Here is a 24,836-nt window from a genome sequence, read left to right as displayed (position 1 = left end):
ATTTGTATGGTCTGTGTACTTGGTAAAAAACCTTGTTTGGCACGATTGTCATAAAGAAAATGAAAGCATTGGAAGGGAACCTTTAGATCTAAGGATCATACAGGTGAAGAGGTCCATGAAAGATACGCAATTCAACATTTAAGGCTATTGCTGATAATCATCTTAAATCCAAAAGCTGAATCAATTACATTTTTGTCATAAAAGCAGAGGAATAAAGGACTATCTGGGTAACTTTGGGAAAGAAAGATTAGAATAGCTTAGCGGAGACCTTTTTAATCACAAATGATGAGTCATGTCGCTCAGACTTATATCACATGCACTAACATTTACTTTTCTTCAAATGATGCTTTAACCATTTTTTTCTTAACAGAAATGATGTTAAATGATTTACAAAGAAACAATAATAGTAATAAAAACTATCCAGATTCTAAGAAAATTCCAACTTAAGGAGTGAGAGAGCAACAGGTTGTAGGAAGCAAATCAAACGGGGATTTACAGAAGAAGGTCCCTGATTAAAGGAAAACGGCTGTTTTCAACCAAGCCCCATATTACTTCATTTAAAGGTCTGAATGATTCATACGATTAAATGACGCTTTTCTTTTTAAATTATGTTTTGCACAGAACTTTATAATCAGGTTAAGTATTTATTGATAAATAGAGAAAATATTGTAACTACAGTAGATAAGAAAAGACTGTCTTTAAGGGCATTTAACCTCTTAAAACATAAACATCAAATTTAAACATGAAGCTAAGGAAGAATTTTTAGTTTAGACCCAGAATAAAGAAAAATTTAGACTAGCGAGCGATTTGTTAAATTAAAAAGTTGGGGATAAATACAAATAATCAAGTTCTACTTAGCTTAATCCACAAATTAAATAAATCTCATCCGAGAGCGCATTACACAATCATTTTAAACCAGATCAATCATAAAGGACCTAAAAACAAAGGGAAACATGGGGGAATTTTCCTTTAAATTAAAGCCATGAGCACATTTGATCCTGATCTAATCTCTGACACAGCTCCTTACACTAATGGTGATGTACAAACTTGCATAGATACGGTGTTATTGGTACAGAGCAGCTTTGTGTTGATGAGCCCCAAATTTAGAAACATTCGTTTTATAAGTGGACCCTTTAGGCTTTTCAGGAATCCCTGCAGGGAAGAGCTGCTTGTAGTTGGGAGGTGTAACCCCCAACACAACACTGAGCACTAACATATATGCAAGTTTGCATGAAAAGTCTCTAAACAGGAGCGATGGGATTACATTTTGGATCAATGACGGTTGAGCTTAACCTCCGAGAGGCTTTGAACATCCATGCACAACACAACAGCTGGTTTTGTACACTGTCTATGAACAGAGCGGCTTATGGGTGACATCATTGAATCATCTGAAGGTAAAGGGCTTCACTCACCGTCTGTAATGCCTTTAGCACAAGCTTTCCCTGGGTTTATTAAGATTTGATGCTTTGAGTCTTGTGATGCCTGATGTAGGCTCGTCTGTACTTAAGGCTAATCATTTCTATTTGGCTGAACCTTCACCTTAGGAGTGAGAGCGACAGGAGAGACGTTTCTAATGAAATCAATCCGCAGCGTGTGGAGACGAAGTCCTTTTGATAGACAGAAAACCGCTGCTAAACTTAAAGGGGAGCGCCACTCAATTTTGGACATTTCTGCATATTACTGTTAAATCAATTACCTTGTTTCTACAGTTATGCAGAAGTGAAAAGCTTTGTTATTTTAACACAAAATAATATCTAAATTTGAGTGGCGTTCCTCTTTAATACGTCTGCCGGAGAAGACGGTAAGATACAACACAGACACGACTCTTAGCGGTTCTATTAAAAGCGCGAGATTATAAAACATTGACATCATCAAGAGGACGTGCTGTACACAGAGCCGAGAGCGACGCCAGCCTCTCTGCTCTACCTCAGTTACAGATGTGACCGAGAAGTCACGCTCAGCGTGCAAATCGGGTGAACACCCAACATGCGCCTGGCTGATTCTGTAGAGCTACAATGAATGTGACAAGGAGAGAAAGCTTTTTTAAGGGTATGTGTGTGTTTACGTCAAACCAACAAAAGCAGAAGTCAAAGTTCATCCTCAGGTGGCTCCTGTGTGAGTGTCTGTACAAGAGGAAAGCGTGTCTTAATGTTTTTCACCAAAATACAGGTTGAACGTCCCAAAAACCCACCAAAGTTGTACCAACACGGACGCAGGTGTTCGCTTTAAAAGTCTTGCTTTTGCTCACCACTGACCTCCCTTCAGAGGAACATCTAGACCGTCTCTTCTGGCGTCCTCATGCAGAGCGATGAATTCCAAAGCAACTAGCGGATGAAGGCCCAACCCAAGAAAAACCAAAAGAAGCTTTTTCAAAGCTGGTGGGAGGAAAACGAGAATGGAACGTGGCGAAACGGACAAAGAGGTCATGGACCATCCTCGACTCGCCTCGCCGTTTCACTGGGATCCACGTTTAGGTAGGCAACGGGTCGTCGTCGCCTTTGCTGCACTTGCACTTGCAGCAGAGGACGATGGGAGTGGCCAGGAGAAGGAAGGGGGAGGCGACTAGCAGGAGCAGGCCAAAGCCAGCGAATATTCCTACGACCTGAAGGGAAGACGACGACAACAAATAAAAACAGTGAAAATGCGGATTAAACTGTATTCTTCTGTTAGAGTCATGATACACCTGTAGTTCAAATTAAACTTATTTTAAATTAAATTAAACATTTTGTTTAAAAGTAATTTTTACTATATTACATTTATTATATGAATTTGATATTTCCTAATATGCCAAAGCAACTGCAGTTGCACAAAGATGCCAGCAGAGGTCAGACAATTTCTAAAAAATTACTCAAAATAAGTGAATAAAAATCAAATATTCCAAAAAAAATACCAAGATTTTCCCATTTTACTCATTTTTGTTTTTGATGAACAGCCGTGTTGCAAAATTATGGCAGCCACCATATGCAAAATGTTATATGGCCAGTTATCATTCATCTAAAAATAAATCTTTGTATTGGCACACTACAAGAACAGAACAGAACATCTGTGTTATGTAAGGAATAGAATAAAGTTTACTGAAATAAATATCATTTATTTTATTTCAACTTTGGCTGATAACCTATTTAACTTCCCTTTTGTATTTTTAAAATCCACAATTTAAATCTGAAATGAGACAAAATTCACATCAAGATGCACAAATGATGCATTTGTGGAAAAGTCGTGCATCTTAGTGACTTCATCAGAGATCCACACTAGAAATCTGACGCATTATCAACTATTTTTTGCTAAAAATTCAAAGATTTTTCCCAATTCTCCCAAAGTGCAACTAATTGAATTCACCACAAGAGGTCGCTGTAGACCCGCAGACTCACGCTACAATTACTTCTTATTAATTCTGAGGTTTCCGCTTTTTATCGACATGACTGCTGCATACATGATTCAGCAGATCCTAAATGTGGTTTTATGTTTGGTGTGACGTTCTTGTGATCCATATACAAATACATACATACGGCGTTTTCTACAGATATAGACGGTAAGGAAGCTTTTATTTTGAAAACTAAACTCACATTTTGTTTTCATGAAGAAGAGGGAGAGGCAGTTTCTAATATGACAGTGAAGTAAAGGGAAACAGAACTGTGATGCTGTAATGTAATCACATGACTCAGCCCGCCCCGCCACAATGTGCCAATGTGTACGCTAATGCTGAGGAAAGAACTGACGTGAAACACCGCAAACGGACTACTTTGCTAAAAACTGATAGAAAAAATTCCAACAGTTATTTTGCTGGTTCACTAATTTTCAAACGTGCTAAGTTACACCTCATTTAGATGTGGTTTATTCCTGTCTTTCCAACAGAAATAACTGTGGTTATGTAAACAAGGGGATAATAACAGGCACCCGACGCTTGCTCCAAGTCGCTCAACCTGTTCTCCCATTGTGCTGCTTGAATAAACACGAGCATCACCATCTGGAAGTATCGAGGCCAAAGGACGGGGCGAGCCAGAACGAGGAAACACGTGCATGGGTGGGTGCTGCAGCGTGGCCGAGAAACTAAACGGCGGAGGCGTTCTCACCTGTGTTCTGTGCCAGATAACGGAGGCCCTGGAGTGGCCCAGTTTATTCCGACAGGGCCCTTTGTCGTAGTGGATCAACAAAAAGTCGTCCTGAAAGGAAACACACAGGAACAGATGAGGAGCAACTAAACTGAGGTCCAGATGTCCAGATGTCGCAATTAAAACTATATCATTATTTCCAGGCTGATAATTTGCTTTTATGCAACTTCATCCAAGGAGATTCAATCAGTTTGAATGAAAATGAGCAGAAAAAGCAAAACAAGATGCTTCTCCATCACAGGGAGACAGATCACGTCTACAAGACTGAAACAAGATCCAACTCACGTCCAGGGACTCCAGACAGTACCAGCAGAAGGCGTGTTTGCAGTTCTTGCACATCATCTGTGCACAGCCTTCGTCCCTCTCGATGTACACTTTACACTTAGGACAACGTTTGATAGGTGCATCGTCTTCTTCGTCCTTAAAAAAAGAGCTGGGCCGGGTAAAGCACAAGTTAGAGATTAAACATGACTAAAGACGTCACTGAGATTGTTGGTTTTGTTTATGATCATGAGGGGCTCTGAGTAAATTACAGAACGTTCTGTCACATCACAAAACGTATCACTGGAAAACATGAATGCACCACTTGTTTTGATCTGTAGAGCAGCGAAACCCACAGCGGATGGTTCAGGTAGAGGAGACAAGGTTCAGAAATTCTCCTGCACATTTTCTCAGAGCTTTAAGGTAATTGTGGTGGATAAATGTTCTGATTCGCGCCGTCTCCCACTGTCAATTTTATAATCCTGCAACGACATCCTCTCCACACCCGAATGTTGTCAGTAGAGCCGATGAGTCTGAGCTTAACCTCTTCCAGCCTTGCATAATCTAGACTTCTTCAGTGCAAAACAGAATGAGAATTATCCCTACAAACAATCAGTCACATAAACGTGCAGACCAAGTCTATTTTGAGTTCGTTAGGCTGGTCTACTTCTGTAGGATGTGCAAACTAGGTCTCTGCACAGTGGGGTTTGGTGATACGCTGATGTTTACATTGTTTTGTGTTCAGAAGCCAAAAGGTTTGCAACTAGACTGGCCAGACTAGTTACTTAGGTGTTTATAGGTGTTTTACAATGCCTATAAGGTGAATAGTTGCTAGAAAGCTAAAGTACCTGTTTTCTCCTGGTAGGAAGGAGGCGACGGGCAGGTTGCTCTCCTGACACGCCTGTCCGGGATGCCAGTTGGCCTTGCAGGCTGAGCAGAACTCCAGGGCACAGACGGCACACTGGACCAACTGGGGCAAAGGCGGAGAGTCGGACTCCTTCAGCTGGCAGACGGCCTGGCAGGTCGAGGACGGGCACCACGTCCGGCACGGGTCCAGCAGAACCTCTGACGGCACAGAACGAACGCCACATGAGCGTAACCCAATTACGGACAGTTTGAATCCTGTTCATTCTGCTCACTTTGTGTCTCTTTCTAAGAAACGACGTCTTCTGAATGAGCTGAGAAAAATCCTGGCTAAATCACAAGATCTACTAAAGATTTTTCTTTAAATGAAAACTTTGATTCATTTCAGCATGCTGCCTGTCTTCGTGCCAGTTAATGAGATCTGCGTGTTTTCTACAGTTAGTCCCTGTGTAGGTGGAGAACCTGAACAGAGAGTGATAGCACAGCTTGGTTCCTGCCATCGCTAGCATGGATCAAATGTGCAGCATTTACATAAACACTGCCGAACAAGTCACACAAATTTTTATCCTCAATTTAAATGAGATAAAGACATGAAAATTAGGAGAAAAACAGAATTGCTAGAATACTAAAACATTTTATTTGATCCCTCTACAAGGCGTCGTCGGTTTAGCAGCAGGTGAAACTCTCCTGGCAGCCTCTCAGACATAACTGTCGTCATCCCTTTTGTGGATCTTCTGAGGAGAGTCCACGTGTGTGGAGACACAGCCCACAGCTCACCCGCTGGAAACCTGGAGCCATCACTGACGCATTACAGCTGCTTTTACACTGACTCACCCCTCTCAAACTGGAGCTTTTTGTACCGCTGCATCATCTCCGTGGCTACCATGCACTCGATCTGCAGAGAGAAAAAAGGAGAAGATGTAGAGAAACTGGATATTTACAGAGAAATGAAGCAAAACGCTCATTTGCATTCATTATGAGAATTATGAGTCAAGAACATTTTAAAAATCTAACTCCTAAGAGATCCAATTGAGGTGTTTTCCTCATCTATAAGGCCTTAAAAGTCTTTTTCCACAGAGACGCAAACACACATGTCCAATCAGAGTTTGGTGCAGCCAAAGGCCTGGCAGGAGAATGTGAAGTTCAATTAAGGGCCGGTGAAGCTATCTGAGTGAAAAAGTAACGAAGTGAGGAGCACCAAGATGGGACAAAGGAAAGAGTGGGTGAGCTCATCATCCAAGGAGGATGGAGGAAGAGCAGGAGCAGCTTCCACACAGCCTGACGTTCACTAAGAGAGTGGGCAGAAGGAAGGCAAGGCTGATGTAATGAGATACAGCAAAGGTCCATCTATTTGTGTTTATGTCAGGAAAAAGGCCAATACAGCAGCCTTACAGCACGACTACATCAACAGTCAAAATGAGAACCTGGTTCAGGTTCAGTGTGTGTGAAAATCAGGTGATGACGTCATTCCTCAAGTTTAAATAATCTCACGTAAATATCTGTTAGAACTGGAACACTCAAACCCTTGCTCCGCCATTACTGTAAATCAGACCCACCATAAAAGATAAGCTTAGATCATCTCATTTTACCTCATTTTCCTGCAAGTGTCCTCTTTTGGGACAGGCAGAGTCAGGACAGCTAATTGCAGTTTCAAGGCCTTCTTTAATCAGGAGCTCCACATACTGCTTCAGGCACTGTGGAACAGAGACCAACAGCGATTGGTTACGAGACCCCGTCAGTTGGTGCCAAACAAGAAGAAACGAACCCTGAAGACAACCGTGTTGATGCAAACAACTTTATTGTCTTAAAAGCTTTGTAGAACCAGGTTAAAGACATATTTTTGCCATTTTGTTAATTAAGAATATATTTATGTAAATGAAATCTAAATAAAAATAACGATTTAAATAATTGGATAAATACTGAATAAAATGACATTCATCAACATTTTTGCTCATGAATGAAATATGAGATGAAAATTGGATTGAAAATCCAACCAGAAGATGGGAAAGATGAGAGGAACAGACAAAAACATTAATAAATAAAACACTAAACAAATGCAAACGGTGAGACTAGATGAGAAATAACCTATCAGAGTATAGCTCATTGAGAGAAGAGGCGGGGCTAGCCACTGCTTGCCTCAATTACATCACGCGCCGCTTACGCATCCATTGGAAAGTTGAAATAAGATTAACTAAATAGAAATTTGCTCTCAAAATTAATCTTGACATATTGTGGAAGTACGTTCTCACAGCTATCCTAAGTTTGTCTGGTGGATAATATTGTTTTGGTTATTTTGCTAAAAGCTGCATTAAGCCGGTTGTTAGTTTCTACTCACCAGTGTACAGAAGACACATTGGCACTGCGTGATGGTGGTCATCTGCTCCAGAGGGAACTCTCCAAGGCAGAGTTTACAGGAAACTAAAGGGTCTACAGCCAACTCCCACGTAGGGCGGTACCGTGCCGTGGTCATCTTCACCACCACAGAGCTGAGGAGTCAAAGACAAATATTATAAATTAAAGCTACAACGGCAAATGTGGGGACAAGATTAGCTTAAAACATTTTTTCATGCCTCTTAACAACGTTCTAACATAGTAGAACTATAAATATTATGTGGAAATAGAAAAAACACGGTTCTCTTGCATTTGTCTAAAAAATTTCCACCAATAGTTGCTTTCGGACCAAAAGCAACTATCAGACAATCCGGTTGTCGGTCTGGCCGAGTTGCCGCACTTCCATGCGTCCTCCACTCATAACGCACTTGCAAATTTATCAACAGAACACCACTGGTGTGAGGGGTTTTCCGCTCAATAATATCAGGGAAGGAGAAACAGTCGGCTGCTAGCACTTCAGGTTTAGGACAAACTACCAGAGTCCCAAAAAGAAAAACACCATTTGAAGTCACGGACGACAAAAGACATCTGGACCTAGAAAACGGTGACCGGTGTTTAGCACCATCTCGTTTCCTCTGAGTTCGTCAAAAGCGTCTCAGGGAAGACGCCCAAGGGGAGGGGTGGGTGTTGCGTGACTGTGTTTGCATTCAAAACCTTGCTTGTTCTGTAAATTTGCTAAAACAGCTTTAATAGACACACACATCTAAAAAGGAAGAAAAAAACCAAACATATGTTTGTGGTGAAACAGATAACATATCCTGATTTCATTTGTTAGAATAAGTGTGGCTGTTTCAGCATTAAGTGAAAATCAATCGTTGTCTAGTGGCACAAACAGCTCCTCTGTGTGCTGAATGACACCAGTTCTCCAGCCTAAACGGCCAACGTCAGCTGTGTTCAGCTTTGTGGCATTAAAGAAAATGTGACTCAAAAAAAAAATCCTGTGGACATCCAGATCAACAGCTAAAGTTCCCTGTGAAAGTTTCCCTCGCGCTCTCTCGCTTCCTCTTTTGTGAGAGTCAGAGTGGGTTATTTTAGGCCGTCTCGTCTCACTCTCTCTGCAGCTGAGAGCAAAGAGCACCCACTCAACTGTTTACAGGAAGTGGCTCTGCGAGCACAACGTCAGCACTGTCAAGCGCTCCTCCTGCTGCTTAGCAACCAGCTGAAGGAGGATTTTGGAGATGGAGGGTGCAAGACTGAGGGGGAGAGGGAGATAGATGAGAAGAGTTTGTAGCTTTCTCTCAATGGTCACAGTTTGACTTGATTCGTGGCAAAAAAGCACATCATCGCCTACCGTAGTAAAGAAAAAAAAACTGTTCAAGCATCAGCTCCAGTTTTCATTTGCAGACACAACGCATCACAGAGAGCTGCAGCTCAACTACAGGGTTCAGTAAATCTCTGAAGATGACGCTGTAGCCACCAGGTCTGTTCAGCTAAAGCTTGAAGTGACAAAATATCCCGTTTCATTCAAATAACCTGCCTAACTTCTTCCTCCTTCACATGTCATCATGTCCTCGGCAAGAGAGCTGAAGAAGAAATTGCAAATTGAAAGGAAAAGAAAAAAAATCCCTCCAGGGACTAATAAACCTAATTAAATGTATATAGTATGAGCGTTCTGTGTGGGTGCTGTACCGTTGGAAGTCAACAATTAGCAAAAGCGACCCTTGAGAAAAAGTGGGAAGTTTGGAGCAGTTTTTTAGTTTTGAAGAAATATGACTTCATTAACAGATTAATTCCTTCTACAGCATAGATGCAGCTCATATTTAGACTCATTGCTAAGAAAAGCCAAACATCTCTGAATGATACTTTTTAAAATCTGAAAAGATGAAAGCCGGTTTAACTACCAACCAAGACCCAACCTACATCGTCTCAGAGCTGCAGCTGTATTTATTAGAACAGATGCAAAAAGCTTCAAATGAAAGCCTGGGGACGTGAATCAACACTTCTGTATCTCCTAACTGTACAGCAGATGGCTGTTCCAGGAAAACTGAAATTAGTCACTTTTGTCTCTTTGTCTACCCAGAGTAGGGTTGTCACGGTAACCGGTGTAGCGGTAAACCCCGGTAAAAAAGTTGATAATAATAATAACGTCTTATTTTTTTTTTCAAAAATATATTATCTCGGTGGATTACTGTGGCTGCGGTGTAGGCACGGTGACCCTTACCAGCCACCGTATGTATCATCTGCTGAAGTTGCCGGCGGCACATGCGCACTTTGTTGTTTACAACCAAAACTTTCATGAAGTTAAAGCTGAAATAATGGCCAAAGGAGGAGACGGCAGCGCTCAGGACATTTAATATCCCTCAAAGACGACAAAGTGGGAAGTACGGGCATTTTTGGGATATTTGAAGAATGCCGAGGGACATTTTATAGAAGACGGCTATCCTGTTTGCAGCACGTGCAGAAAGTGTCTGTGAAAGGCAGCAACGCTTCTAATCTCATGACACATCTGCGTGTCCATCACCCACAACTCTACAGTCAACGCAAGGCAAGCTAACGTTAGCGTTTAAGCTAAAATGCGTGATCCGAGGATTTGGGTTGAGGGAGAATGCAACGAGTCGCTATATAAAGCAGCCGCAGCGCCGCTACCTGCATATAAACCGTGTCGCGGACACCCCCATGTTGAAATTACGCTATGCATTACGGGGCTCCCAGGGGCAGATAAGAGTTGGTCTCTCTCTGAGAATAATTATGAATTTAACAATGATTACTGCCTAATGACATTTTCCCACATCTGCAAAGCTCACTGGAAGGACACAAACCGAGGACAATATTTTCCTGATACAGGGTTTATTACTCAAGTAAGGGTAAAAAAGTATCTGATTAGAAGGCTACTTGAGTACTGAGTATCATCTGATCTAATATTTTTAAATGATGACATCAAACAGACATAAAATAAGAAGTTATGGGCAAATGTTGGTATTTTAAAGACTAAAGGGGAAAAATGTAAACAAATAAACAACATAATTGCAAAATAACACATTTTAAGCAAAATTTAGACACAAACTGAGGACAATATTTTCCTGATACACCAGGTTTATTTAGTTGTCTGAAAATGTAACACGTTTAAAAAAACATACCGCGATAATACCGAAAACCGTGAGGTTAAATTCTGACACTGTGGCAACCCTAACCCAGAGCGATTTACACTTTGCAGAGCGGGACGCTGAAGCTCACAGGGTGGTTTCACACTTGAATCAATGTGTCTCCTTGCAGGCGTTTTATTGGCTTAGCAAATACAGCAACAGCATGGATCAATAAGAGCAAATGAAATGGTTTTATACAGATGACCTGAAAGAGATGGAGGGTAAGCGTTCAAGTGGAAAAGGTGGACAAGTGCAGTTTCTTTGATGCATTATGTATGAGACGGTGCATTATCTGAGAAAAACACATTAATAACACAACCACCCACTCACACACATGCATGGTATTATAAATATTACATGATTATGTCATCTTGTCTGTTGGGTCGGTACGATAAGTAGAAAAAAAAACTCATTATGCAGGAGTCAGAAATCATAGATCCATCCTGAGTGGAGGTCACTGTGTGCCAGTCATCAGTCTGAAAGAGTTGCACTTAAATATTAATTGGCTGCAGTTTTATTCATGCTCTAATGACTCAAAGCTGAGAGAGAAACACACAAACATGCATTAACAATCCACTGGACAACAAGCTGAAGTCTCCGAGGAGTTGAAGTCAATTATGAAGAAATACATTGTAGTTCAGCTTGAGCCATACGATGGCATCCGTTATTAAAATAATTTAAAACAAACATCTGTTGAGGACTGTTTCTACAATTCAGCATCAGCTTGGAGAGTTTACCAGTCAAACTATCTGCAAAAGGCAATTTTTTTTATGTATTAAGTAAATTTTCTGTGTTTATATATTGAGACATCACAGGAAATGAGTCACTGGAGAAACAGCTTTATTGCACACCTCAAGTGTCAAACATGGATTGACAATGAGAAGCCGTTTGTTAACAACTCTTGCAATCACTTACTTGCAGTTAACAACCGGATGTCAGGCAGGTCATTCTCATGCACCCCCTACTCTGTCATGGTGACGAACAAATACCACCAAATATTGACACCAACAGAACTTGAAGGATAATTAAAGAACAGGTATCCATTGAAACACAAAAATATAACGTCAAACCATAAGATAACACTGAAGAACTCTATAACTAAGACTTAAAGCCCATTACCCATAAGTCTTTGCAGCCGCCTGAGCAGGCTGCTTGGCTCTGCTATGCCACAATATGCAAGATGTAGACTAAACTGTTGGTACCCTTCGTTCAATGAAAGAAAAACTCAGTGGTCACAGGAATAACTTAAATCCGACAAAAGTAACAATAAATACAAATTCTATGAACTTCAACCAATGAAAGTCACACATTGATTTTCAACCATGTACAGTGCCCCTAGACTAGACTGAAAATAATGTGACTGAATGTTAATTCAAGGTATGTCCACTAATTAGTAGGGATGTGAATCTTAGAGCAACTCACGATTTGATTCGATTCCGATTCTCAGGGTGCCGATTCGATTCAGAATCGATTCTCAATCAATATTAACAAAGAGTGTCTGTTCCAGGATTAACTACTTTGTTGTGCTAGTTAATTAAAGCTTTGGGAAATGTTTATTTTACTTTTAACTGGTCATGCTCAAAAAATGCAAATTTACAAGGTAAAATAGTGATTCTAAAACAGTAAACAGAAGCAATCTTTGGAACTAAAGGCAACATTTATTTTCGCTTACCTTGTAAAATATAACACATCTTTAGTTACCTAACAGTAGCTTTGAAAGTAATACAGTCAAATACTTTTCAAGTATGTGTGGAAACAAGTTTAACATTTGAACCCTCAACCTTTATAAAGAAAAAGTGCCTCAGATTTCTTACTAAGGAAAATGTGTTCTCTCACTTATCAATAACTTTAAATAAATACACGAGTAATCCTGAGTACTCACTTATCAACTTAGAAAATAACTATGAGAATATCTCAAATGTCTGAGTATGGAAACAAATACATTCAAGTGCCCTCTTATCAGCAGACTCAAAAATAAACCATCTCAATTTATGGGACCACAAAGTTAACGGAGTACTAATTCTCCTAACAAAGATCAAAAACAGACAAAAAAGCATCTCAAACCTGTAACATGCCAAACATTTGAGTTCTTGGAATCGATTCTGAATCTTTATAAATAAGAATCCTGATTCAGACTTGAATCGATTTTGTTAAGGACCTCGACTAATTAGCATCACAGGTGTCTACAATCTTGTAATCAGTCAGTGAGCCTGTGTAGGAGCCTCCAGGTAGTCGCTGTGTTGTTTGGTGACATAGTGTGTACCACACTCAACATGGACCAGATGAAGCGAAGGCAAGAGTTATCTCAGGAAGTTAGAAAGAACATTACAAGCATGTTAGAGGTAAAGGCTACAAGACAATCTCAAAGCAGCTCAAAGTACAAGAGGAAAATTGATTACAAACCAAAGAGACAGTTAACCCCAAAAAACTTCTAAAGAGAGCCAAGCTCAAGGAACATCAGTGTCAGATCGCACACTCGTTTGAGCCAAACTGGAGTACATGGGAGACGACCCAGGAAGACAACGTAGTTGAAAACGTAGTTGAAAAATACCAGACTGGAATATGCCAAACTACATGTTGACAAGCCACAAAGCTTCTGGGAGAAGGTCCTATGGATGGATGAGACAAAACTGGAACTCATCAGCTCTATGTTCACTGATGGGAAAATGAAGCATATCAAGAAAAGAACACTGTCCCTACTGTGAAACATCGGGGAGGCTATGTTATGTTCCGGGCTGCATTGCTGCATCTGGCGCTGGGTGTCTTGAATCTGTGGAGGGTACAATGAAATCTCAAGATCATCAAGGGAGTCTAGAGAGAAATGTGCTGGCCAGTGTCAGAAAGCTTGGTCTCAGTCACAGGTCAAGGGTCTTGCAACAGAATGATGACCAAAAACACACGTTAAACATACCCAAGAACAGCCAAGAGGAAATCATTGGACCGTCACCTTATCGTGGTGGAGGAGTTTGAGTGCCCTAATGATCCTAGGAGCTATGTTGTCTGGGGCACTTAGTGCCCCTGGTAGGGTCTCCCATGACAAATTGATCTTAGGTGAAGGGTGAGACAAAGAACGGTTCGAAGGATCTTTCATGGCGGTTAAAACGAAGAGTCGGAGTACCTGGCCCGGAGGGTTACCGGGGTCCCACACTGGAGCCAGGCCTGGGGTTGGGGCCCGTGAGCGAGTGCCTGGTGGCCGGGCTTTCGCCCATGGGGCCCGGCCGGGCCCAGCCCGAACCGGATACATGGGCTCGTCCAACTGTGGACCCACCACCCGCAGGAGGAACATGAAGGGTCCGGTGCAATGCGAATCGGGTGGCAGACCAAGGCGGGAGCCTTGGCGGTCCAATCCCCGGACAAGAAAACTAGTTTTTGGGACATGGAACGTCACCTCGCTGGCGGGGAAGGCGCCGGAGCTTGTGGCAGAGGTTGAGCGGTACCGGCTAGATATAGTCGGACTCACCTCGACACATTGCATTGGCTCTGGAACCCGAGACCTGGAGAGGGGTTGGACACTCTACTTTGCTGGAGTTGCTCCGGGTGAGAGGCGGAGGGCTGGGGTTGGCTTTTTGTTAGCCCCGAGACTCTCTGCCTGTGTGTTGGGGTTTACCCCGGGGGACAAGAGGGTAGCTTCCTTGCGCCTTCGGGTCGGGGAACGGGTCCTGACTGTTGTTTGTGCTTATGGGCCAAATATCAGTTCAGAGTACCCACCCTTTTTGGAGTCCCTGGGACGATTGCTAGATAGTGCTCCATCAGGGGACTCCATTGTCCTGCTGGGGGACTTCAATGCTCACGTGGGCAATGACAGCTTGACCTGGAGGGGTGTGATTGGGAGGAACGGCCCACCTAATCTGAACTCGAGCGGTGTTTTGTTATTGGACTTCTGTGCAAGCCGCAGTTTGGCCATAACGAACACCATGTTCGAACATAAGGATGCCCACCGGTACACTTGGTACCAGGGCAGCCTAGGTCACAGGTCGATGATAGATTTTGTAGTCGTATCATCTGACCTGCGGCCGTATGTTTTGGACACCCGAGTGAAGAGAGGGGCGGAGCTGTCAACTGATCACCACCTGGTGGTGAGTTGGATCAGATGGCAAGGGAACATGCCGCGTAGACCTGGCAGACCCAAACGCATAGTGAGGGTCTGCTGGGAACACCTGGCAGAAGAACCTGTCAAGACGGTCTTCAACTCCCACCTCCGGCAGAGCTTTGACCACGTCCCGAGAGCAGTGGGGGACATTGAGTCCGAGTGGGCCTTGTTCCACTCTGCGATTGTCGAGGCGGCTGTTGCTAGCTGTGGTCGTAAGGTGGCCGGTGCCAGTCGTGGTGGCAACCCCCGTACCCGCTGGTGGACACCAGAGGTTCGGGGAGCCGTCAAGCTGAAGAAGGAGGCCTACAGGGCGTGGCTGGTCAGTGGGTCTCCGGAGGCAGCAGACAGGTACCGGATAGCCAAGCGGGGTGCAGCAGTGGCAGTTGCCGAGGCAAAATCTCGGGCGTGGGAGGAGTTTGGTGAGGCCATGGAGAAAGACTATCGATCGGCTCCAAAGAGGTTCTGGCAAACTGTCCGGCGCCTCAGGAGAGGAAGGCAGCAACTCGCTCACACTGTTTACAGTGGGGATGGGGAGCTGCTGACGTCAACTGAGGCTATAGTCGGACGGTGGAAGGAATACTTTGAGGAGCTCCTCAATCCCACCAATGCGCATTCCGAGGAGGAACCAGAGCTGGGAGGCCTGGGGATGGACTGTCCGATCTCGGGGGCAGAAGTTGCTGAGGTAGTCAAACAACTACACAGCGGCGGAGCCCCGGGGGCGGATGAGGTTCGTCCTGGGTATCTCAAGGCTATGGATGTTGTAGGGCTGTCATGGTTGACACGTCTCTACAACATTGCGTGGTCATCGGGGGCAGTTCCTAGGGAGTGGCAGACCGGGGTGGTGGTCCCCATCTTTAAGAAGGGTGACCTGAGGGTGTGTTCCAACTATAGGGGGATCACACTCCTCAGCCTCCCTGGAAAGGTCTACGCCAAGGTACTGGAGAGGAGGGTCCGATCGATAGTTGAATCTCAGATAGAGGAGGAGCAATGTGGTTTTCGTCCTGGCCGTGGAACTGTGGACCAGCTCTATACCCTTGCAAGGGTGATGGAGGGGGCATGGGAGTTTGCCCAACCAATCCACATGTGCTTTGTGGATTTGGAGAAGGCTTATGACCGTGTCCCCAGGGGCACCCTGTGGGGGACGCTCCAGGAGTATGGGGTGGGTGGCTTTCTGTTAAGGGCCATTCAGTCCCTTTACCAGAGGAGCGTGAGTTTGGTCCGCATAGCCGGTAGTAAGTCGGACCTGTTCCCAGTGAGGGTTGGACTCCGCCAGGGCTGCCCTTTGTCACCGGTTCTGTTCATCACTTTTATGGACAGAATTTCTAGACGCAGCCGTGGTGTGGAGTGTGTCGAGTTTGGTGGCAGGAGAATCTCGTCTCTGCTTTTTGCGGATGATGTGGTCCTCCTAGCTTCATCCAGCTCTGACCTTCAGCTCTTGCTGGGTAGGTTCGCGGCCGAATGTGAAGCGGCTGGGATGAGGATCAGCACCTCCAAATCTGAGACCATGGTTCTCGACCGGAAAAGGGTGGCTTGCCTCCTCCGGGTCGGGGGAGAGGTCCTACCTCAAGTGGAGGAGTTTAAGTATCTCGGGGTCTTGTTCACGAGTGAGGGTAGGAGGGATCGGGAGATCGACAGGCGGATTGGTTCGGCGTCTGCAGTGATGCGGACGCTGAGCCGATCTGTCGTGGGGAAGAGGGAGCTGAGCCAGAAAGCCAGGCTCTCGATTTACCGGTCGATCTACGTCCCAATCCTCACCTATGGTCATGAGCTTTGGGTAATGACCGAAAGAACGAGATCGCGGATACAAGCGGCCGAAATGAGTTTCCTCCGTAGGGTGGCCGGGCTCAGCCTTAGAGATAGGGTGAGGAGCTCGGACATTCGGGAGGGACTCGGAGTAGAACCGCTGCTCCTCCGGATCGAAAGGAGCCAGTTGAGGTGGTTTGGGCATCTGGTCAGGATGCCTCCTGGACGCCTCCCCGGGGAGGTGTTTCGGGCATGTCCTGCCGGCAGAAGGCCCCCGGGTCGACCCAGGACACGTTGGAGAGGTTACATCTCCAATCTGGTCCGGGAACGCCTTGGGGTCCTGCCGGAGGAGCTGGTGGACAAGGCCGGGGAGAGGACGGCCTGGAGCTCCCTAATTGGGATGCTGCCCCCGCGACCCGGACCCGGATAAGCGGAGGAAGACGAAGACGAAGGAAATCATTGGACTATTCTAAAGTGGCCTTCTAAGAGCCCTGACCTCCATTTCATAACGTCACATCTAATAATTGCATAAGGCTCAATTTATGAAATTACAACTAGAGTTAAAGTGGAAGCAAGCTGCTAACAAGTGTCGAGAGTGGTGAGAGGTGGGATCAGCCCCTACGTTATTCAGCTGCTCAAAGACTTTCCAGAAAGTTAAACATCTCATCCAGCTGATTTACAGGAATTAGAATAAGATGGGTCTGAGAGGGTGTTGAAGGACAACAGCGAGGGTTAAGAGATAATCAACCAGAAGGCTAGAGACAAACAAATATCTGAATTTATTGTGTTTCGTGAGTTTGAGTTATCCTTTTCCAGGTCCAATCTGACATGATGCGCATCATATCGACATCCACACATAATGAAGCACACAAAACTGTGGTGCACTGAAAAAGAAACAGGTAATTTATGGTGACATAAAGTAAAACAAAACCTAAACAGGCCTATCTGCTCCACGAGGGAGCTCATGGTTCTGTAATAAGCACTTAGTGGTCCAGCTGTCTGCTCCTCCCTTTCCAGTTCCTTCCTGCCTTTCCTCCCTCTTAAACCCAACCCTCCTCTTCGGGACCAATTAGTGGAGCAGCAGAGTTTCATCTACATCATACTCTCTTTGTGTCCTGCTGCAGAGACCGTTCAATGAGGAAACAGATGCAGATTAAGAAAAGAGAGGGTGACAGGGTATTCTAGACTCCCATGGCTTACTTTATTAACTGACAATAACTTATTATTTCACTGTTTCGTGCTTTCATTGGTCAAGTTCTCGTAACACATTTTGAATTAGTTCATTACGGGATTGAGATGTGCAAATTCGCATGAGAGTTTTAACAACCACTATTTCATCTTATTTTTTCACCCAATGAAGAAAAAATATTAAAACACCCTTCAAAGTTCTGAGTCATCTTAATGGGCATTTCACTTTCATGACTGATCTTAAGAAACGTCGGCTGCTTTCATCTCTCTAGAACAAACATGGCCAACAGCCGCTGGCATGAATCTGAAAACTCCTTAAGCTCGCCCCGCCCCCCTCATTTCTGAACAGAATCCACAGTCGAGCACATTGGGACAACACTAACCAGCCTCGTTTATTTATTAAACACTATTGAGATAGTGAAATGTGCCAAATTTTACAATTAAATATGATAATACAAATTTTACCGGAGGATGCAGTGCTTTTCTTGTTGAACATGGTGTACAAGCATCTGGATAAAATGGGGTCTTGTGTGAGACTTTTGTTCGCAGACTTTTCTGCTGCCTTTAACATGATGCAGCCCCACATCCTGATTGAAAGGCTTGCCACTGATTTTAATTTGCTCGATCAGCTTCTTTTATCGATTCTGAGTTTCCTTACGGAGAGGAGCCAGCAAGTGTTTGTGAATGGTCAGATGTCTGTAACGTCTATCTCTAATACAGGATCTCCTCAGTGGTGTGTTTTGTCCCCCCATTGTTCATATTGTACACAGATAGTTGTCGGGTCAACCAGGAAAACCGGTTCTTGGTTTTCAGATGACACTGTTTTGGTGTCCTTACTTTCAGGACCGGAAATGAACCATGGCCCTGCGTTGTCAGAGTTTGTGAAATGGTGTCATAGCAACTATCTGGATTTAAATGTCTCAAAATCCAAGGACATGGTTATAGATTTTAGACGTTCCACACCATCTCTCGCCGGCAGTGGCATAATACACGGCAATGTGGTTGAGGCGGTGAATAAGTAAATACCAAGGTTCTTGGATTGACAACAAGTTGCGGTTTGACACGAATACAGACTCCATTTTTAAACGTGGCCAGCAGAGAATTTATCTTTTAAGGAAACTCAATTATTTTAATGTAAATAAAAGGATTCTATGCAACTTTTATTGCTGCTTCATAGAGAGCCTTTAGAGAGCATTTCACTCATTTGCCCTGTCATTCATTTCAGAACAAATTGCAAAACATTGTCAAAATCTTCTCTAAAATCATTGGAGTTAAACAAAGGGACCTTCAGTCTATGGGAGGAGCAGGCGCTAAAGAAGGCTAAATGTATTTTGGGTCAGCCTCTCCCCGCGCTACACTCGGGAGTTTCAGCTCATGCCCTCAGGGCGTCGTTTTTATGTACCCTCTCGGAAAACTAATCTTTTTTTTACTCTTTTATACCTTCTGTTATTGACCTGTTAAACTTTAAAGGAGGTTAGACCAAGAAACTCGGACCCTGAGTATGAGCCCGTTGTGAGGGCTACTCATCACAGGCCTCTATGTTAAATGTAATGGTGTCCACATTGGTTGACTGATTGATGGTTTGACAGATTGTTGTTTGTTTGTATAATGTTGTGTTGTTTCTTGTCATTTATTTTATATTTTTTATGGTTTTATGGTATACTACAAGTACATTGCCCTTTGGAACCAATAAAGTTTTCTGAGTCTGAATCTTCACTGCATTTAGTTGGCAGGTAATGCAAGTTGTCCTCCTTTCATTGATTGTGCAAAATGCCTCAATGCCAGTTTTAATAATAAATAAGTGCTGCAACGAGAGAAGCAGTCGTTTAATTGATTTTTTTAAATTAAATACATTAGTGACAAATCTTACACAGTTTAGATTCATGACTTGTGTCTTGATGTTGTTGATTTAGTTAATGTCTTTTGTAAGACTGCATGAGTGGAAATTATGTCAATATTCTTAAAGGGACATTATGGAAGTTTGACAGCCAAAACATGTATAGAAATAATACATTTCTTCTTCATACATTCTCCTGCAATGCCCTGGTCCTGTAGAATGAGCCCTGGCATTTTTACTGTGATTGCCCATTTTTCTGTAAAATCACGGAAAAAGAGAGATGCTCGGGTCGAGCAGGCTGCTTCATGCGCGTTCATGCTCAGGCATAGCCCGTAGCATTTGCTATCCGTAGATTTAGCAGCAGAGAGAATCAGAATCAGAAGTTTTTATTGCCATATGTGTGCCAAGTCACAACATTAGGAAATTGCTGCGGTATTTTGGTGCAGAAGGTAAGATAGAAAAAAAATTTATTAAGAGATAAGCAAATATAAGAACTAATAAAACACTCATGATAAAATTATTAATGTAAAAAGTGGCAAGAATTAGAGAAGCAGCTATCTACTCCGTGTAGGTATTAATCTAAGTGTTTGCTGAATGTTTCAAGCACAGCATCGGGTCACGTGACTGGGACCAATCAACTTGAGTGGGCTGCCCTAGGATTTTCATTCAAAAGTCCAACTGCAGAGGGGAAGAAACTGTTTTTGTGGCGAGAGGTTCTGGTCCGAATGGATCTGAGCCTTCTGCCAGATGGGAGCGATTCGAAGAGACTGTGTCCAGGGTGAGACGAGTCAGCTATTATCCGACCTGCACGCTTCAATGTCCTAGAGGTGTACAGATCTTGAATGGAGGGGAGTTTGCAGCCAATGACATTCTCTGCAGAGCGAACGACACGCTGCAGCCTCTTCTTGTCCCTGGTGGTAGCTCCAGCATACCACACGGTGATGGAGGAGGTGAGGATGGACTCGATGATAGCGGTGTAGAACTGCCTCATCGACTGTGGTGATAGGTTGAATTTCTTCAACTGCCTCAGGAAGTACATCCTCTGCTGGGCCTTTTTTCTGATGGTGGTGATGGTGGGCTCCCATTTGAGGTCCTGGGTGATGGTGGTGCCCAGGAAGCGACATGAGTCCACCATCGTGATGGGAGTGTCAGACAGGTTTAAGGGGGGGATGGGATGTGTGTGTTTCCTTAAGTCCACAACAACCTCCGCTGTCTTCTGGGTGTTTAGCACCAGGTTGTTGTGGCTAGAGAGAGGCAGTGCCAACTCAGCGACTTTGTCGCTGTTCCTAACGCCTAGTGATGAACCTAGCTATATTTCTGAGGACCCTTAGCTACTTTCTGTAGAACGTTCTTCTAGATATTTCCTGCAAATTAGCAACAAAATAGCCATTTTCGCTCCGAACCATTCTTGGGTTTGACGTTGTTTCAGGTGTCATCAAGGATATAAAAGTTACAGATACTGTGAATGTTACTAGAGTGTAGCTCACCTTGTAAGATGTCAGACTCCCATGTAGAGGACCTGGGGTCGATTCTGGGTGTGAACATAGTTCATTTAGAGTTTCTTTTTTACATCAATGGTATATTTTTTTTACAGTAAGATGCCCAAATTTTTATTTGAGACTCGCCGAACGGCATTGAATTCACAGATAAAAAAGATGTGGGTTCAACTTTCATTTTGGAACTATTTTTCAAGCAAGGGAAGGGAATGATCTGAGCATGCAGGAGGACTGACCCATCATAAACCTTTGTCGGCTGTGCTGAAGAGAAAGGTACAGAACCAAATTATTTAATTAATTAGCTGCGCATTCTCCTTTCCTCTGTCCTCCAGGCCACACACACACACACACACACACACACACACACACACACACACACACACACACACACACACACACACACACACACACACACACACACACACACACACACACACACACACACACACACACACACACAGGACTGTCTCAGCTGTTATTTTCATTAAGGAGTGTGCACGTACAGCATGCGCGCCTCGTGCACGAGCCTACTATTGAAGCTGCCGTTACGCTTTTGGCCTGAGGGGGCAATCGCGAGCATAAAAATTCTAAAGTCTGTAAAGTCCCTTTAAGTAATGTGCGTTGATCATTTGTAACATACTGTAGGTGTGCAGTGACAGAGTGAAGCCAAAGAACTGATATTTTAGCCTACAAGTGAACAGGGTTTCCCCCAGAAAATGAGTTAGGTCTGGCAGATTTGGCCGTTGGGAGGAGGGGGGGATGGGGGTCCGCGCGCTCCATTCCGCAGCGCTACTCCGTGAGAGCGGGGGTGGGGGAGTTGCACACGTTCCGCTGCTGTTTCTCACCAGTATCAGCTGATGGAGGGCTCTAGTTTCGTTGCGCCGTTCGTGTCGGCGGATACGGTAGGGTCGGGGAGGGGGGCGAGGCATGACGCTTAGCCTGGCGGGTCGTCAGGCTTATTAAGTGCTGGGGGAAACCCTGAGTGAATATATTCTGATGTACATTTTTGTAAAATACTATGTAATAAATTTGGTTTAAGAAGTATAGAAATAGCAACACATCAATACACACAAGACTTTTGATAATAGCATTAACAACTAAGAGCAAACATATTGTAAATGTAGGCTGTGTTGTTTATTTGGTCTATAGGTTGATTCAAACCAAACACTCCTGAAAATCTTGAACTAAACCTATGCATCAGGATGATTGTGCTTGTAATTTTCCTGATAAACAAATTCACATTTAGAACATGCACTCATGCATTGCTTCTGCATGGCTCAGTTACTCAAAGTGGACAGTGGCATGCCTTCAATGATGGACAGCAACTGGGGACAGACAGTGAGGGGAGCCAAGAACAGTGATGGACCTAGTTTTTCCATCCCCAAGGAGTTACACAATAACCTAAATATATTTTGACATTGTAAATAAGACAGAGGGGCTGTTTGTGTGTCTCTTTGTGCTTTACATGTGGCTTTGCACATAAAAATGTTGCTTATATCTAGGTATTTTGTGCACATGTGCACTACCAAAGTCTGCTAAAGGCTGTTTACAGAAAACACGAGTTACGATATTGTCAAATTACCAAAACACTGTGGAACAAGATGGCGACAGCTGATTAGAAACAACTTTTACATCAATTTTGGACTATTTGGACTTGGGCTTTATTATAAACAGTAGCAGATATATGTACTTAAGTTATTTTTTTAGAAAAATAATGTATTTTCGCCTTCTTCAACAGCTGACCGCCTGTTGCGGTGAGTACGTCCAGTGGCGGTTCTTCATGGAATTACTCCCCTCTGTTTGGCTCTTGACTCAATAAGTTTCCTTTAGTCAGGACTAAACAATTTGACCTTGATGGGTGGGTGACCACAACAAAATCGTTTTGTTTTCCTTTTTTTAATTTGGTCATTTCACACAATTCGAAAGAACGATAGGCCTGTGTTTATGATATTATGAATGAAATGTGCGTTAAATGGAAGAACATCAAGATGTGATTGACTTTAGCCATGTTAATACGGTTGATTCAGCCCCTACCATCACATTTCATTTGGGAAAGACCCAGAGGTGAATTCCCCCGCCGCACCCCTCCCCTTCCTCTTCTTCATACACACACGGTGCACCTGAACCCTCTCAGTCAGCAGGAGCGCCTGCAGCTGCAGGGGGCGCCAACTTGCTGTTTCCAATCCAGACACTGTGATATGACAGATAGAATAGAAAACCTCGGTGCGGCGCAGATTTCTTTCATTTTTATTTTTTTACTCAGCGCTTGTGCGCCCCTTTTTGTGTCATGAAAAAATGCCGCCCCGGGCAACTGCCCTGTCTGCCCATGCCTAAAACCGCTACGGAGTACGTCTAAATTGTTCATTGTCCAGTAGCATGCAGAGATTGTTTGAAAGACAACGGTAGAACCCGCCCCACGACCAAGAGCCGTCAATGGAGCGTTACCAGACTAAATAATATATTTATTTAGTCTGGTTTGCCAGGCTAGGTGTTTACAGCTCTTCAAAAGAAGCCACTCAATCGAGTGCTGTTTACATCAAAGAGCGGTTCACAAGAATGAATGAACCGGAGTGATCTCCATGGGGAGGGGTGAAACTGATGGTTCCTGCCAATGTCAGTGAGGGGGCGGGGACAATACGCTTCACTGATGTCCATGAGGAAGTGCGTGGGGGTAGGTTAGGGCTCCAACAGTGTCTGGATGGGTCACATTACTGGAAAACAAGATGAACGGTTCTCCACAAAGACTTGACTCTCATTGTTCTCTTTGAAAAGCCGTTCAAAAGATTTGATTCATTCATGAATGTCACATCACTAATCTGAAGGTCTACTGGAGGATTAAAATCAAATGCTGAATTTGAATATTCGGTCGGTTGAAATATAAAAATATTTAGTCACATGTCCGTCAACGTAGCTGAGGTGGGTGGAGGATTTATATGGATTCACCCAAGAGAAGCAGTACAGCTGTGGGACATTATCATCATCGTTATTGTTCGGCACATGGTTTTTCATTGTAGTTTAGTAACATGCCAATCTTTATGCATAGCTGTTTACCCAATAAAACTAAAGTTTATGAACCTTGATAAAAAAAAATAAAAGAGTATCAAACTACTTAAGAATCATCAGCATTACTTGTGTACCATGTGTGCTTCTGGAAATGGCTGCAGAAAGCTACACAAATCCATGAAGGTACTGATATGCATTCTGGAAGGCTCCTACTGTCACAGCACAATGACTACAAGGTGTTAATGACGTACAGTCAAGAAAAGAAAACATACAAAAACAAAAGACACTCAAAGACAAAAAAGCAGAACTAAACCGGAAACAGGAAGTAAGTGGGTTAAAAGGAAATTCTCATAATAATGGATACAAATAAAGGGCGAGTGAGACCAAAAGTAGGAAACTGAAATGTAAAACTTTACTTTAACATCTGTAGGGATGGGTACCTTTGACATTTGAATCGATCCGGTACTAATTCCCGGTACCCACGAATCGATACCGGTACATAACGGTACCAATTTTCGATACTTTTGAGTGGTTAATATTTTTAATTCTCTTTTATAATTAAATATATATTTTTCTCAATATATAACCATATTTGATAAATATCACGATAAATAACATACAACTGTTTGTATTGACATCGTCCTTGTAGTTTTATAAGTTGATAATTAAACTGAAGCAAACATCTTTACTGTGAACTAAATTTACTGTGTATCTTCATTCCTTTTACTGTCCTTTTTCAATTGATTTTTCCTACTGGGAAGTTAGAAT

General features: G+C 43.4%; 1 protein-coding gene across 3 annotated transcripts in view; it reads right to left on the bottom strand.

The window, feature by feature from the left end:
- Positions 1-2,239: 2,239 nt before the first annotated feature.
- Positions 2,240-24,836, bottom strand: part of rnf144aa (ring finger protein 144aa) — a 36,631-nt gene continuing 14,034 nt past the window's right edge. For all 3 annotated transcript variants that reach the window (XM_015969966.3, XM_054741633.2, XM_015969965.3), the window contains exons 2-8: positions 7,573-7,723; positions 6,827-6,931; positions 6,072-6,132; positions 5,222-5,438; positions 4,398-4,545; positions 4,074-4,163; positions 2,240-2,602 (exon numbers count right to left, since the gene is read on the bottom strand). In XM_015969966.3, the coding sequence (XP_015825452.3) occupies positions 2,471-2,602; positions 4,074-4,163; positions 4,398-4,545; positions 5,222-5,438; positions 6,072-6,132; positions 6,827-6,931; positions 7,573-7,707 (888 nt within the window). In that variant the 5' untranslated portion in view covers positions 7,708-7,723 and the 3' untranslated portion in view covers positions 2,240-2,470. The remainder of the gene's footprint in view (positions 2,603-4,073; positions 4,164-4,397; positions 4,546-5,221; positions 5,439-6,071; positions 6,133-6,826; positions 6,932-7,572; positions 7,724-24,836) is intronic.

This window comes from Nothobranchius furzeri, chromosome 18 (assembly GCF_043380555.1).
Source record: "Nothobranchius furzeri strain GRZ-AD chromosome 18, NfurGRZ-RIMD1, whole genome shotgun sequence".
NCBI classification, from domain to species: Eukaryota; Metazoa; Chordata; class Actinopteri; order Cyprinodontiformes; family Nothobranchiidae; genus Nothobranchius; species Nothobranchius furzeri.
This window is presented reverse-complemented; position numbering and strand designations above follow the sequence as displayed.